The 15,958-nt window shown below is 34.1% G+C and overlaps 1 protein-coding gene across 6 annotated transcripts in view; it reads left to right on the top strand.

The window, feature by feature from the left end:
* TRIQK (triple QxxK/R motif containing) overlaps nt 1-15,322 on the top strand; it is a 120,928-nt gene extending 105,606 nt beyond the window's left edge. For all 6 annotated transcript variants that reach the window (XM_008255727.4, XM_008255725.4, XM_051843885.2 and 3 more), the window contains 2 exons: nt 6,420-6,505; nt 12,233-15,322. In XM_008255727.4, the coding sequence (XP_008253949.1) occupies nt 6,420-6,505; nt 12,233-12,346 (200 nt within the window). In that variant the 3' untranslated portion in view covers nt 12,347-15,322. The remainder of the gene's footprint in view (nt 1-6,419; nt 6,506-12,232) is intronic.
* The last annotated feature ends 636 nt before the right edge of the window (nt 15,323-15,958 follow it).

Here is a 15,958-nt window from a genome sequence, read left to right as displayed (position 1 = left end):
CTACCCATGTGAGAGTCCTGGATTAAGCTCTTTGTTCTGGGCTTTGGCCTAGCCTAGTTCTAGTCCTGTGGTCATTTGGGGTGTGAACCATGTTGGGGGCTCACTCACTATATCTCTTTGGTGCTCTGTCTCTGTCTCTGTCTCTCTTCCTTTCAGCAAAATATATTTTAAAATTTTCAAAAACTAAACTAAATCATGTCTAAAGAATTAAAGAGTGAGAATGTTATCTTACCAAATAAGAGAATAGCAGTAATCTGTAAATTTATATATGCAGTCATCCTTAACTCTTCATTAAAAGTGGTTCCAGGACTCTATGAATACCAAAATCTACAGATGTTAAGGTCCCTTAAATAAAATGATGTATTATTTACATATCACCTGTGAACATCCTCCTGTATACCTTAAATCTTCTCCAGATTATTTACAAAACCTAATACAAAATATATGCTATGTAAATAGCTGTTATACTATTTAGAGAACAATGAAAGAGTCTATATATCTTCATTACATGTACAATTATTTTTCTGAATATTTTCAGTTCACAGTTGGTTAAACCCACAAGTGTGAAAGCTGTGGAAATGGAGGAACAACTCTACTTTATGTAAAATACAAATCCTGGAGTTGAAAAATACAATAACTGATGTAAACATTTTTAAATGGGACCTACATCTAATTTCAACTGGCAAATGAAAGATTCAAGGGATATAAGCAGAATCAGTTGAAATTGCCTAGTCAGGATGGTGAAAAAGAAAGAATGACACAAAATTAACAGAGACACATAATCCTATAAGGCACTATTAAGCATGACTACATATAAATGATGAGAGTTCCAGGAGAAGAGGAGGAGAAAGGGGAGTAAAAAATATTTAAAACAATAATGGCCAGAAATTTCCACAAGTTGATGAAAATTATTACTTTATATAGCCAATAAACTCAATCCAGTATATCTCAATAAATACTGAGTAAATGTAAGGGTATTCACACCTGGTGTTATCATAGTTAAACTACTGAATGCCTAACATGGAAAGTGAATATTGAAAACATTAGGAGTTTATTTATAATATGCTCATACCAAAAGGCTGTCAAGCCTGAATTTTATATCATGCACAACTATCCTATTGAAAAAGGAGAAATAAAGACATTTTTTGGAAAAACAAGACTCATAAATATGTTGTTGCTCTAAAAGAAATACGAAAAGAAGTACTTTAGGTTGAAATAAATGTGGACTAGGCAATAACATAAATCCACACACAAATATAAAATGAATTAACTCCAGTAAAGGTGATTGCATAGTTAAATAGAAAAGAAGTATGTGGGGAGCAATCCGGACTGGACTAAGTTACTGGAATTAAGACTTATTCTATGCATCTGCTCTCCCACAATATGGCGCTGGGAGAGAAGTAAACAGCTTCCGCACAGCTGCCTCCAGTTCAACCAATTAACTGTAGGACTTGCTCCTGATTGGAGAGCAGCGTACTCGGCGTGTGGGCAGCCGAGTTAGGATTGGCGGAGGAGGACTATAAAGGAGGAGAGAGACGGCATGCACCGGGAACATCTATGGGGAACATCTAGCTGAAGGAACACCCGTGCAGCCCCCCAGAGAGCCGGCCGGCGGTGTGCCGCTCCCCTGCGGAAGTGGGGAATGTGGCCAGGGGGAACTGCCCTTCCACGGAGGTGGAAGGGATAGTAGCCAACCCGGGAAGAACCAGCAGCAAACCCGGGGAGGGCCGAGCAGACGAAAGAACAGCGCAGGGTCCTGTGTTGCTCCTCCACGAAGAGGGGGAGCGACATAATGGTGCCGTGACTCGGATAGGAAACCTGACTCGGATAGGAAACCTAGGACGGATAGGAAACTTAGGAGGGAAGAAACGGGAAGAACTGGGAAATTACCGGAGAGAGAGACTAGCAAACAGCCTAGGGAAAAGCCGGACGAAAAGGGTGCCGGAAGAAGCTATTGAAAGCCTAGGCATAGACTCAGATACGGACTACGGGGGAAGCTGGGAGAAATCTCTAAGGTCGAAAGCGAAAGTGAAAGCTAGAACAAACAGACTCGGATGCGGACTGTGGGGAGAGGCCAGGAGAAATGAGGGAGGAGTATTGTTGGAGGAAAGCTTGGGGAAACATACCGGGTAGAGAAAAATGTTAGGGAAATTGAAGCCGTGGGGGGCAGGCCAAGGTGGACACGAAAGCCACTTTGGGGTTCTCAAGTTAGCCCGGGAATAGGGGGCGAAAAGTTGAAACCAGAAGCTGAAACGTAAGCCAGATTGGGATCCATCTGATTAGCCCGGGGAGCAAAGGACGGGAAGCCAAATCGTGGGGCGGAGACGTATGCTGGGTTGAATTCGCCAGGCTAGCCCAGGGAACTTAGATTGAATGCTAGTGGCGGACACGTAAGCTACGCTGTGTTACTCGCGGAAGCCGCCGCGTGCAGAGAGAGCACGGGGCGTGAATAGATAGGGAACGGGGCTGGCGCGAGGCCGTGGTGCAGACGCGAAGGGCGTGGAGACCGCGGAGCGCGCGAAGCCAAGCCGCGCAAAGCCGGGAAGCTGCGCAGATGAGAGAGGCGCGGGCTGAAGCGGCTCAGCCGGGAAGCCGCCGAGAAGTAGCCTCGGGGCGGGCAGCGGGAAGCTGCGGGGATAAGAGAAACAGAAGTTTGGAAGTGGAGTGAGAGAAATGGGAATGTTGGCAGACAGAAGTAAAATGGGAGAAATAGGAATGCCCGGAGATAGAGAAATAGAGAAATAGAAAGGCCTCCCTACAACACTGCAATGTGAGAGCTTGGATTCGGTCTGCCCGATTAAGTGAGGCGATGAGCACGATGAGCACCTGCGGCAGCTAGCAGCTTATGCGCCGCAGGTCACCGAAGACAGGCACGAATTAACATCAGTAAGGCCTCCCCACAAAAAGGCAATGAGAAGGCTTGGATTCGGTTTGCCTGATAGAGCTTGTAAGCCCCTGCAGGCAGAGCAGAGCATGCGCTGCGGGGCACCGAACACAGGCACGCATCAGCGCCTAAAAACCTCCTCATAACATGGCGAAGAGAGGACCCGGATTCGGTTTGCCTGATAGGACTTGTAAGAGCCTGTGGCAACTCTAGCAAGTAGAGCAGAGTGTGTGCCGCGGGACACCGAAGACAGGCGCGTATCAACGCTAAAAAATAAAAAGAAAGGGGGATCTGTGGGGAGCAATCCGGACTGGACTAAGTTACTGGAATTAAGACTTATTCTATGCATCTGCTCTCCCACAATATGGCGCTGGGAGAGAAGTAAACAGCTTCCGCACAGCTGCCTCCAGTTCAACCAACTAACTGTAGGACTTGCTCCTGATTGGAGAGCAGCGTACTCGGCGTGTGGGCAGCCGAGTTAGGATTGGCGGAGGAGGACTATAAAGGAGGAGAGAGACGGCATGCACCGGGAACATCTATGGGGAACATCTAGCTGAAGGAACACCCGTGCAGCCCCCCAGAGAGCCGGCCGGCGGTGTGCCGCTCCCCTGCGGAAGTGGGGAATGTGGCCAGGGGGAACTGCCCTTCCACGGAGGTGGAAGGGATAGTAGCCAACCCGGGAAGAACCAGCAGCAAACCCGGGGAGGGCCGAGCAGACGAAAGAACAGCGCAGGGTCCTGTGTTGCTCCTCCACGAAGAGGGGGAGCGACATAATGGTGCCGTGACTCGGATATGAAGCCCAGGCAGGGTTTAGTGTTGCTCCTCCACGAAGAGGGGGAGCGACAGAAGTACACATAAATGCTGACATTGAATTTCCAGTTTTGCTCCATAGGCTTGAATTATCAAATTTTATTCTCCACATAAAATTTAATGAGCAACTGTTAAATAGTTTGTTTATTGCATTATTGATGCAGTAACTAAAATCAGACTTAATTGTGTTCAAGAAACAGTCAAAATCTAGATTATCTAGGTGTGTTTTTTCTAGATATAAGTGTTCAGAAGGCAGAGACTTCTGTATTTCATATATTTTTTTACAGTCATGTAGGCATGGGTATCTTTCTTGAAGACGTAAAAATCCAAATGTTGAAAACTTTGAACACAATGAAATAATCTAGTTTCAATATAAAGAATTTAACAGATTGCCCTGTACATTTTGCCCTTGATAGATCAAAGTCCCATGTTGTAATTTTAGATAATTTTAGATGTCATAGCAAAAAGAATGCAAAATTAATGACAGACACACTGGAGAAGTACCAGGTGTACAATATTATTTAACTGCATATACTTATTAAAATATAATTGCAAATGTTCACATCAACTTCATTAATATATGAAAGTATTATTCTCTAAGAAAGTTGAATTGAAACAGAGTACTTTACTTGAAATGGAGTGATAAATTCTTACTTTAAGCAGAGTCTTTGAGTGTACATGACTCTATTTTGTGACATACATGCTATCTAAAATATTGCATACTTCTATGAGAAGTGTATAAGATAGAATAATCCTTTTTCTTTTGTTTCTCTTTTTCACAGTGTGCCCAGAGATTACAATAGAATATATACAGCAAAAAAAAAATAGTTTTTGGCTTCACATTTGTAATCTACAAATTTCTTTTGAGACTCTCAGTAGAAACTTGCTTTATAATTGTGAGTGTAGGCATTTGATGTGTCACCATTTTCATTGTACTGAGCTATTTATATCTCAGCAGGAACAATGACATGAATAAATTGATTGTTGAGATGTGAAATTGGTGTGAATACTTGTCAAGATTTTTTCAGCAAAATTAAATGTTGCTAATTTAAAATGATTCAGAGTAATATTTTTTCTGTATTTTGTTTATTGTATGATCTAAATTTAGATCATTTGATACATATTTTTACAAATGACTCATTTCTGAATCATTGAACCCCATCATCAAGTAATATTTATTAAGCTTCTGCATGTTTATAGATTCAGAGTGATTCAGAGTGACTGCCCTACAATGACAGTTAAGAGCATATGATCTTTTTAAAAATATACATAATATAGGGGCCAGCACTGTGGCACAGTAGGTTAAGCTGCAGTCTCACCAGGGGAGACCCAGCTCCAGCCACTACAGCCATTTGGGAGTGAACCAGGGCATGAAGATCTCTCTCCTTCTTCCTCTCCCTCTCTCCCTCTCTTCTCCCTCTCTCCTTCTCTCTCTCTTTCTCAACTCTGACTTTCAAATAAATAAATAAAATCTTAAGAAAAATATATATGTATATGTCTTTAGCCAAACACTTTAATTTATTTAATGAATACAAATACAGAATTTCTTCATCACTCCCATCCCTTTGACTCACTTCTCTCTGCCAACTCTAATCTAAATGTATTAGAAATTTTATTACCTTTGAATCATTAACATACATCAAGAAATATACTTATTGTGCTTTCAATTTTATGCTATATTATACAGTTGTTTTCAGATTCATCTCAATGTGAAGAAAATGTGGAAATTAAAGTTAGAAATTGTATTATTAAGATAAAGGAAATGTATGGATAAATCGTGCAAATAAACGGGTCATGGTGAGGAAAGGGAAATAAGATAAAATAGAAAAGCAAAATAAGGAGACTATAAAATAGCTAGAGAAATTACATAGTCATATGTTAACTCCTACTAAGAATAACATATCATTTTATTATGTTTGAGACTCATTTGACTCATTTATTACTTAAGAGTTTGCTTAGAAATATATATTATTCTTATCAACATTCTTGTTGTTAAATCTGTTTCTCCCCAGAGTGGTAATTCTTGTTACTTATTGGTAGGGTCACCAGATGGTATACCAAAAAGGAAATTTTGTGAAACTCTCTGTTTTGTTCATCCTTGGCTGTAAATGGAGGTGGATATGATTGAACCTTAGATGCATTTTTAAATCTACCTACATTTAGTCTGTCTTCTGTCAAGAGGAAATAAAAATTAAATCCATATTTTCTAATGAATTCAAGGGACTAAAAGTTTTATGTATAAAGTTCTTTGTTCATCTCTTTTTTTAGGAAATTAAGGAATATTCCTCAAATTACTTATTTGAATACTTAATGTATTCCTTAATAAAATATGTTTATACTAGGTTATCACTATTCAATTAGGAATACAAAGTTAACTTTATTTGTTAATAAGATTTTACATATACTCAGTTATTTACACATTTCTTTCCAAATGCTTCTAAAAGGTTTACTATTTTTACATTCAACTTACTCTCAGATTTTATCTTTTCTGACTTTCATTGCACATCAAATCAAGGATATCTGTCAGAATCTTCTTTCTGAAAAAATAAGAGAGGAGGAAATGTTGACCTTTAGGTGACAAGTTTATAGTTATCACTACTGGGAAGTACTTTGCAACTCTGTGTCCCTGTTTTACTCTATTTAAACATTCTTTGACATTTCAGACAACTGTTAAATTTGAATTATATATAAGCATAACTCATTGTCTGAAACTATTTCTTTCTAGGTAAACAGGATTATAAAAAAACCAAACCTATTTTACGAGCAACCAAATTAAAAGCAGAAGCAAGGAAAACAGCAATAGGCATAAAGGTAGACCTCTATTTGACACTTTAAATTTGGATATGTGTATGCCATTTCATTTACTATAACTGGGTTGCATAAATGTTGAGTTCTATGTGTTTTATGACATGTTAAAACCTAGATAGAGTGTTTGAATTGAAGATTTTTTTATAAAGATTTTACTTAATGGAACACATCCTTCCTATCCTGAGATTTTAATGGATCTTAAAATAAAATACAGTGTCACTTAAGAGAACCAGTGATACTTAACGTTTCGATTTATTTTTTCTCTTGTTTTGTTCAAACAATTCAATGATGCAGTGGACTTAGTTAAAAAAAAAAAACCTCACTTTTAAAAAATTCATTTTATGGTTATTTAAAATAAAATTGTTAGTATATATATTTAGATCACTAACACATACAGTTTTACTGTGTATCTTGTTGCTGTTGTCAGTACTCTCTGATGAAATTCTAATGATGTTCTCAAACTTGTTCTTTTACAAAACCTGTGTTTTATCTGCTTACGAGGGATAAATGCAACTGAGAATGATGTTAGCAGACATTAATTCAATGTGCCAGTACAATGAGTTCAACAAAATTACATTTACATTATTACTTATGTCAATTTATTGCCAAGTATTTAGAGCTGAATTCAGCTATTAATAGAAAAATTAATTTGGCAGTCCTACTACCAAATGTGTAAAATAAAAATGGCCAGTACATATATTTTATTTAAACATTAAAATGTTAAAAGGAGATTTTAGTTTTTATCTGGCAGATGAAAAATCAATTTTTCTAAGTTATAGCTTATAGCAAATGCCAAGGTATTACTACCAAGCTGTAACAGCTGTTGAACTGCCAGATGATATATTTGGTTGTCTTCCAGAATTTGCTATTATGATCATGAAGCATTGCCTTCTTTTCACTCCTGATTGCTGATTTTGATCAAGCATTACTGTTGAGATGTGTTATGTTTTCATAACACAATCTCGTCAGTGCTATGTGTCAGTTTTTAATGAAAAGAAGGTTTGAACAATAAAAATTAATCGTTTGTCTCTAATATAATTTCATATGAAATTTCATTCATCCTTTAACAATATTTAGATAATATGACTTTTCTATAAGCATTGCTTAGTTTTTAAGTTTTACATAAAGTTATTCAATGATTGTCTCTTATATTGTGAGTATTGTTCATTGTCTTCCAAGGCAGTGCATCCCTTATTTTTATCTTTCACAATTGGGTTAGTGATTTTTTTGTTTATTTTTTTAGAAAGATACTAGGGTAACAAAATCCACCTGTGACATAATGCAATGAGAAGTTATGTATTACAATTTGAGAAATTTAGAGCTATTCATTTATTTATATCCCATCTTTTTATACATGTCCCTTTTCATATTTGCTCTTATAATTTTTGATATTGTTTTAATTTGAAGAAATAAGTTTGTTCTCAATATGAGATAAAGTCTATCTTAGTCATGCAATTATCTAATGCCTTTTTCCTTTTTTGAAATTTTTAGTTTTAAAAAAATTTTTAATTTTTAATAGACTCAATATAGTTCATAGATACAATTCTAAGCATATAATATTTACTCCCTCCCTACCTTACTTGCTTCCTTCCTTTTTCTTCCTTCCCTTAATTTTTCTTTTCCTTCTCCCTCCCTCCCTCCCTTCCTCCATCCCTCCCTCCCTTCTTTCCTTCTTTTTTTCTTTCTTTTTCCTATTTTTGAAATAACATGTTTTAAATTTACATTATAGTCAAAGACTTACTGTTTCACCAAATAAGAAGTTTAATAAAGAAAAAAGCAATAAGACCCAGTTTATTGGGAATATAGGTGAGGCTGTAAACAGTAATTGGATTGAAAATGGCCATTTCACTCATATACAGTAAATTTTAAAGTAGTCACAGATCATTAAAACTGTAATATATAAGATTCTTAACCATGGATTTGACAAAAGTACAAGACAAAGATTTATAAAACTATTTACAGCAGTACTAAGATGTACAGGCATTTTTTCTTTTTTTTCTTTTTTCTTTTTTTTTAATTTCTAACTCCCATATATAAAGTAGAACATACTGTATTTGTCTTTCTGTGTCCAGCTTATTTCACTCAGTATGATGTCCTCCAGTTGCCTTTTTTAAAACAATGTCAAATATGTTTATCATTTTATTAGAAAATTTTTTCTTAGATTTCATTTGCAACTTATATAGAAGAGTTTCTAACATTAGAACATATCTCATTTTAATAAGCTAGTATATTGTCTTGATTTGTAAACCTATGGAAAACAGGACCTTAACCTTAAATTCTGTTTACTTTGCTAGAAAATTTATGTGAAGGGCCCATTAAGATGATAGAAAACTTTTTATAATCAGAACCATGGCAATGTTTTCCATTTCAAATCTGGCATACTAATTAGTTTGCCCTGTCAAACTTTGATTGCCTTGTCATTTTGGCATAGGATTTTAAATAATAAAGTTTCCTTCAGCAATTGCCATTTAATGCTTTTTAATTTCCCCAGTGAGTGATTTTATCCATATTGATAATGTCATAGAAGCAACTAAGGACTAATGAACATCAAATATGTTTGACTCTTAGCTAGTTGATATAGAATGATCATAATATTATAATATTTTATCTTTTTGCTACATATTATTTTTAATGAATCATAATTATATTCTTCTAATAATTTAAATCTACAAAAATATTAATAAGTGATGGAATAGAAAATCAATAGCAATGACAACAAAATGATGAAAAGGCCCAGTATCATATCTCTTCTGCTCCTCACTGTTGCCATCAATGGTATAAATCGAGGCTGCCATCTTTGTAAAATGGAAATTATATTATTCACCTATTCACAGGTTGTCAGCATAAACAATACAGTGAAATATGGGCCTTACCATATAGAATTTATTCATTATTAGCTGATTGAGGGTATATTTATTAGAATTAGCCACATTTCTTTTTGTATAAATAAATATATAAGTACATATAAATATGTATTTAGAAATTGTTATAGATACTATAATGGTACAGATTCTGTCTAAAGAATGAAGAATGTGACATGACATGATCACCTTGTTAGAATCTGCACAAGAAAATATTTCCAGATATTATTATTATGTCAAATCTACCCTACAGATTGAAAAGTCATGGGCTTGAAATAGAAAGAATTGCACAGTAGGCCCTTTATTCTTGTAGGATTCTAGTGCTTACTAAGCATATATACATATATATATATATATACACATATACACACATACATACAAACATATATACATATAAATACATATCTTTAGTAATATGTATGTTTAGTAATAGGAAATATTTTGGGGAGAAAAAGCAATAATTTTAGCATAACAAATGAATGAATTATGTTCAAGATTAGAGTTAATCTCTATAGGTAAGTTATTGTTATTTCTTGTGCTTTAAAAATGCACATAAAATGTCATACATAATTTATAGCCATTAATGCAATGAGAGCCACCCAAAAATATTTACACCATTAAGTTTACTATTTGGTTACTGCTTAATTAGGGGATTATTAATAAATACAGCATCAATAATTTTTTGGAATGCAAATAGCTGTGTTTCCTTGCATTTAGAAGGAAATTGTCTATATTTTTAATTAATTTGATTTAAAGGTTTATGTGAAAAGCATAATCATAATAAAAGGATCAATATAAAAATTTAGTTGTATTACATTAAAATTGTTAAGTGTCAGTCTCATGTTGCCAATAACCCCTTGGGGTAAGCAACTTGAAATGTTATTTGCTCAGTTATTGTTTTCTGATTTAAAGGTAAAAATGGCCAAGGGGCAGGAGGAATCATAAATGTCTGCAGGTCTAAAACTTCTGATTAGTGTCACCAGCATGCTGAAAGCATGATTTTCAAATTTTAACGTTGTTTTAACCCTCCAAACATTCAGCCTGCTCAATGCTTGTCTTCTCAGAACATAGGGGCATTTCGAAGACAACTGTTTGTTATAACTTCCCACCCAAACATTTTCACATACCCCTATATCATGTATTGAAGAAATCTAACGGAATTAGTGTGTATCTGAGTTGTATATTATGAATATTCTCTGCTTCTTACACTTAAAATTCTTTTTTCATGCCTCTGGATATTCAAAAAGTATACAGAGAAGACTCTATAGAGTTGTTTTAAGGACAAGAAGGAGTTGAAAACAGCAATTAGAGTTAATTATCAATAAGCTGGCCTCCAATCAAGAGTAAAAACTTTATTCTTGCATTAAGCTTGGGTGAATGGTGTCTGCTGTTGGACAGTTTTGTTGTCCACTATATAGAACAGATGGAGTTTGCAGTTGTGTGTTACTTGTTTATTACATCCTCTTAAAATTAGTAGCTGTATAACCAGATGGGTCTGGGAGCACAGCTGTGGATTTAAGAAAATAAATGAAACCTGTCTGATGCCGCCATGCCCTTTTGAGATACCAAAGTGTTCCAACTGTAACAAAGAAAAATTCACTCTCATTTGACGTTATATTGATATATTAAATTTAAAATATCAAATCAAATTGTTGACACTGAGTTTTTCAACCCCACGGTCTTTTTAGTGTTTTTTTCACAGTTTGGACATCTAAGTAAATATAATTATGCAGATAAAACTCTGTTTAAAATATCAGTTTGTAATTTTGACATATAGGTAAAAATTCTATGTTGATTATAGTCCAAATTCATTATAATATTTTAAAGTTTATTAGATGGTATATTTTGGATTACTGATTTTACATTCATATGAAATGTGATATTTATTCATGTAAATGTAAACAAATTGCTTCTCCATAAAACATTTCTAGGTAAGGAGTGTGATACACAAGTGGAGCTACAAGGGAATATTAGGCACTTTAGGATACTGAGCAAGCACTGTGTTTCTTTCATTTTCTTCTTGACCAGATGATATATCACCAATGAGAGTGTTTCTAGACAATATATGCAGACACATAAGCATGAGTGTGTGTGTGTGTGTGTGTGTGTGTGTGTATATATATATATATATTCACACTTTTGTGAGATAAGATTTTGTCATGGAATATGTGGTAAATTTTGGTCATTATTTCAATATAGTTGATGAATAAATCCATATCAAATTCCAAAATTAAGTATTAAGGGCCACTGTTCATAACACAAGTCGTTGTATTTTATCATGTTTCATAAGCTAAGAATACTCAGTTTTGATCTTCCACAGCAATAACTACAGAATTTAGAATTTAAAAATTATAATTTCAAAAAAGTGATATTTAATGAAGTTGTATATAAAAACAATGTAGCAGCTGGTTGTAATACTATTTCTTCACAATAGTAAAGGAATAATATTTTTTAAAAATCTGTGTCTAAATGCTATTACTAAAGACCAATGTATTGAAACAACAAAAACAGTTAAACACACTCAAATAAGAGAAAAACTTAAGGCATCAACCTTACTGTTTGCATTCAACATTTTGATATGTAAACCATGAAATGATATTAAAGTGATAAATTTTAATTTTACTAACAGGAAAAGAAAAACTAGAATTAATAATAGAAATAACTTACCCATTGACATATTTGCCATTGCAATGGGTATTGTCAAGGACAAAACAAATTTCTTAATGGTAAAAATGTTTTTTAAAAAGTAATATGTTCATATAATGCATTCTAAATAGTGGAATAATATGATTATTTTATCTGATGAAACTGATAGCATTAAGCAGTCTCTTTTCATCAATATCAAATCTCCTTTTTTTTGTCTCCCCAGGAAGTTGGCCTTGTACTTGCAGCTATATTGGCCCTGCTACTGGCTTTCTATGCTTTCTTTTATCTCAGACTGTCTTCAGATGTTGACTCTGATCTGGACCCAGATGAGGATTAGCTGAACAGTAATCAATGCCTGAAATGGAAATAATATTATAAAAGCACCTTTGGGACCAATACTTTCTGAAGTACTGACACTGCAACATTTTGAATTCTTTCTTCTGATATTTTCATTTTGCAGAAATATCCTTTTAAATAATTGCCTAGGATATCAAGAAAAGAACCTTACCTAGCAATGTAGTATAATATATGCCACCAAGTACTTTTATAAAATCTTTCTGCTTTGATAGGTATCCATGGAACATTTAGATAAAATGGAAAACAGATCCTAATTTTTTAAGGTATAACAAGTTTATTGTATAACTCCATCACTTGTAGATTACTAAATTAATTTTTGTTCTATATCTGAGTGTTTCATAAGTAAAAGTATATAGCTTCATTTACAGAAACATAAATCACATTCAGAACCTAAATGAGAACAAAAAGTCATGGGAAATTTTTATTTTACAAAGAAACCCTTCATTCTTTTCAGACATATTTTATATCATTAGAGAGACTATCTGCACATACATCTACAGTAATCTTTTTCCTTTTTTTGCCAACTGTTCAACACACATGTGTTCCATCAGAAATGGCACCTGGATGACAGAAGCTCAAAGAGTCACATATGTCTCTAAAATATAGTTCCTTTCCTCTTGGGCTATTTGAACTAGTGTAAGTAGAAAGTTCATTGGATCTTGATTTTAATTAACTTATTACTCTATTAATATAAACCTGGAATTCTGTTTTAATTATGCTGTCTGGCAGCTTGCAGTATCAGTTTGCCCCTTTATTAGGAAGATATGTAACAGTCTGTCATTGAATTGTGCCATCTTTTTTGCACAGCAGTAAAAGAAATCCTACATATCCATAATCATTTTCATGGGTTATCTCCTGAATCTGAATAATACAAAGTTATTTTACAAAATTACATTTTGTCTCTTGAAAATTAATAAATTAAAACTCTTCATGAAAAATAAATGGAATACATGCCTCATTTTACTCTCACACATAGATTTCTGTTTATATAATTGTTTTCAATGTTATTTGCATTTGTTTGTGCATAATAACCAGTATATTCAATGTTTTCACTAGTAATCAAATTTTAAAATATATTTTTAAGGCAAATGGGCATGTAAAGATTAGAAAACTAGAAAATATCTAGCAACACATGTGTTCTTAAGTACTACCCTCTATAAAAATGCATAGAAAATTAATAATTTGAAATATGGGTACAAAATATTTTATAGAATATATTTTGTATTTATGAAGAATAAACAATTAGGTTTGCTTACATATGGCCAAGAGAAGAAAGCTTTGATAAAACCTCTAGGAAGATATTTATAAGCACAGTTTCTGAAAGGAAAATAAAAAGTTCTTTGGTACTTTTGCAAAAAAGTGAATATGACCATGTAGTGTTATGTTACGTAGAATTTTTTCAACTAGCGTAATTTATTTCATCGGTCTGAAAACAGCCAAAGCTTCCAATTTCCTCACAAATTATTTATGCCAAACATCTGAGGGCAAGATTTAACAGTGTTATTTACTGAATTCTTCCCCTTGAGCTCACAAACTCAAGAGACAGACCAAGAGTTCTTATATACTCACCACTGTGGACCAATCCAAGTGGCATTTTTAGGAAAGGTTGCAGCATTTAATGCCATGTGGTATGTCTGTTCGTGGAGTGGGAGGCAAGGGAATATCCAAGCTGGCATTTTGGATATGATGGGCCTTTTACTTTCCTGAGTGACATGCCACATGTCAAGAAAGACTTCTTTCCCCCACTCCCAACACATTTATGTGAGTAATTTTCATTTAGTTATTTCCCCTCCCATATGGTGTTAAAAACAGTCATATTAAATAAAGATTATTTCTTGTTTTCAGGAGTAATTAAAATGAAAGAAAATGTAATCATTTCTTTCAAGTATTAGATAACTATCCAGGTAAGAAAGAACAGTTTACTGTATTTAAAATAGATGATTATGCAATTGGAAATGTTTCAAAATTCATCACACTGAAAACATTTTACTATTCTGCTCTATTATTGAGGTTTTCTTTTGGGAAAAAAAAGATGCTATTTCTGATAATACTAAATATTAGTCTAAATATAGTTTAATTGTAGGCAAGTTTCATCGCCTTATTTTATTGATATCTTGAGTCTATCGATGGTCCTTTTGTATGATGTGTTGATTTATGATGGCCCGAGAGAACTATCAATCCTAAATGCTATACTTTTTGATTTCAGTAAATAGCAGGTAAAGTGAGACAATCTATGTTTATACAACACTGTTTTTGTGAAATGCAAATTTTGTGAATTCACATTAATTGGGAAGCAGCCAATCCTCTGTAAAGAAATTCCAGATTGAAAGTCTGGTTTGAATCTTTGAAGACAGAAAGGTGATATCTTTTGGCTGTTTCAGGGGACCACACTGCTGAATAGTAAGTGAGTGGTATTTGGCGTAAATCTGAGACTGGCATCAGACACAAATTTTACACATGGATATCCATACCCATACCACCCCCAGTAATTCACTGTCCAAGGTAATTCAGAAAACAGAAACGAAAAAATAATAATGACTTTTCAGGGTGTTAGAATGTGTTTGTTAACGTATTCTGCAGAGTAAATTTTCATGAGTGCAGCAGACTTAAAGTATAGTCTATGGAGCACTGTGAGGGAGTTCACAGTTCTTATTTTGCATGCAAGCTTAGACCAGGGTAAAGAACATACAAATTTATTTGAGAGGAAATATTATAAAATATAACCTCATCCACAAATTGTATTTTTAACAAGAATCCCACTTTACTGCAATTATAAGGTTGTTCTTTTAAGATGGCAAAAACTTCATGATTTTCTTTTTATTTTTTTCTTAAAAAGAAAACAAATACTGTCACATAACTAGTGATTGAATATCATAGTGTCTGTGCTTATTCATTTCTATAATTCTAGTTGTGTAGTAATCTGTTAATAAATTAATAAATGCATGTTAAAATGTAAGTTAATGTCTTTTTGTCCTCTCAGAGTCTGACACAATTCTTCATGTGTAGTAGATGATCAAAAATTGTTTGAGTGAAATGAATAAAAAATTAAATTCACAGTATTGATCAACTCATAGCCTTTAGCATGTATGGACATTGATTGTCTTGGGCCTGACATGTTTCATCCTTATTCTCTTTAAGATCAAGAAAACTGCATTAAGTATAGAAGTAGTGCTCTTTTTTAGGAAAAAAAATATGTTATTTTATCCTAGTATTTATTAAAACCATACTCAAAGTTTGAATTCACTCCAACTGAAAATAAAGTTTCCATTATAATGTTTGTGCAAATATTAAGCACTATATTGTCCAAGTTCTAAAATTATATAGTCAATGATAATTCAGTAAAACAAACTGTGCTATAGACAAGCTTCAAAAAAAATTACAGAGATTAAATTCATTCAATTTTAATGTATTTCATCCATACCATAATGTTGTTGAACCAGAGACTACCTAAGATATTTTTATATTCTCCCTTTAACAACAATTAGATTTTGTTACACTTACCTGAGGCATTTCTGGGGAGATTCCTACCACCTCTCCCTTAGCAGCACTGCCTTCTTTTGTTAGAATTATTCCAATGTAGCCTGGTTTGGTT

Source organism: Oryctolagus cuniculus, chromosome 6 (genome assembly GCF_964237555.1).
Source record: "Oryctolagus cuniculus chromosome 6, mOryCun1.1, whole genome shotgun sequence".
Taxonomy (NCBI): Eukaryota; Metazoa; Chordata; class Mammalia; order Lagomorpha; family Leporidae; genus Oryctolagus; species Oryctolagus cuniculus.
The sequence above is the reverse complement of the archived record's forward strand: the minus strand, read 5'-3'. Positions and strand labels throughout refer to the sequence as shown.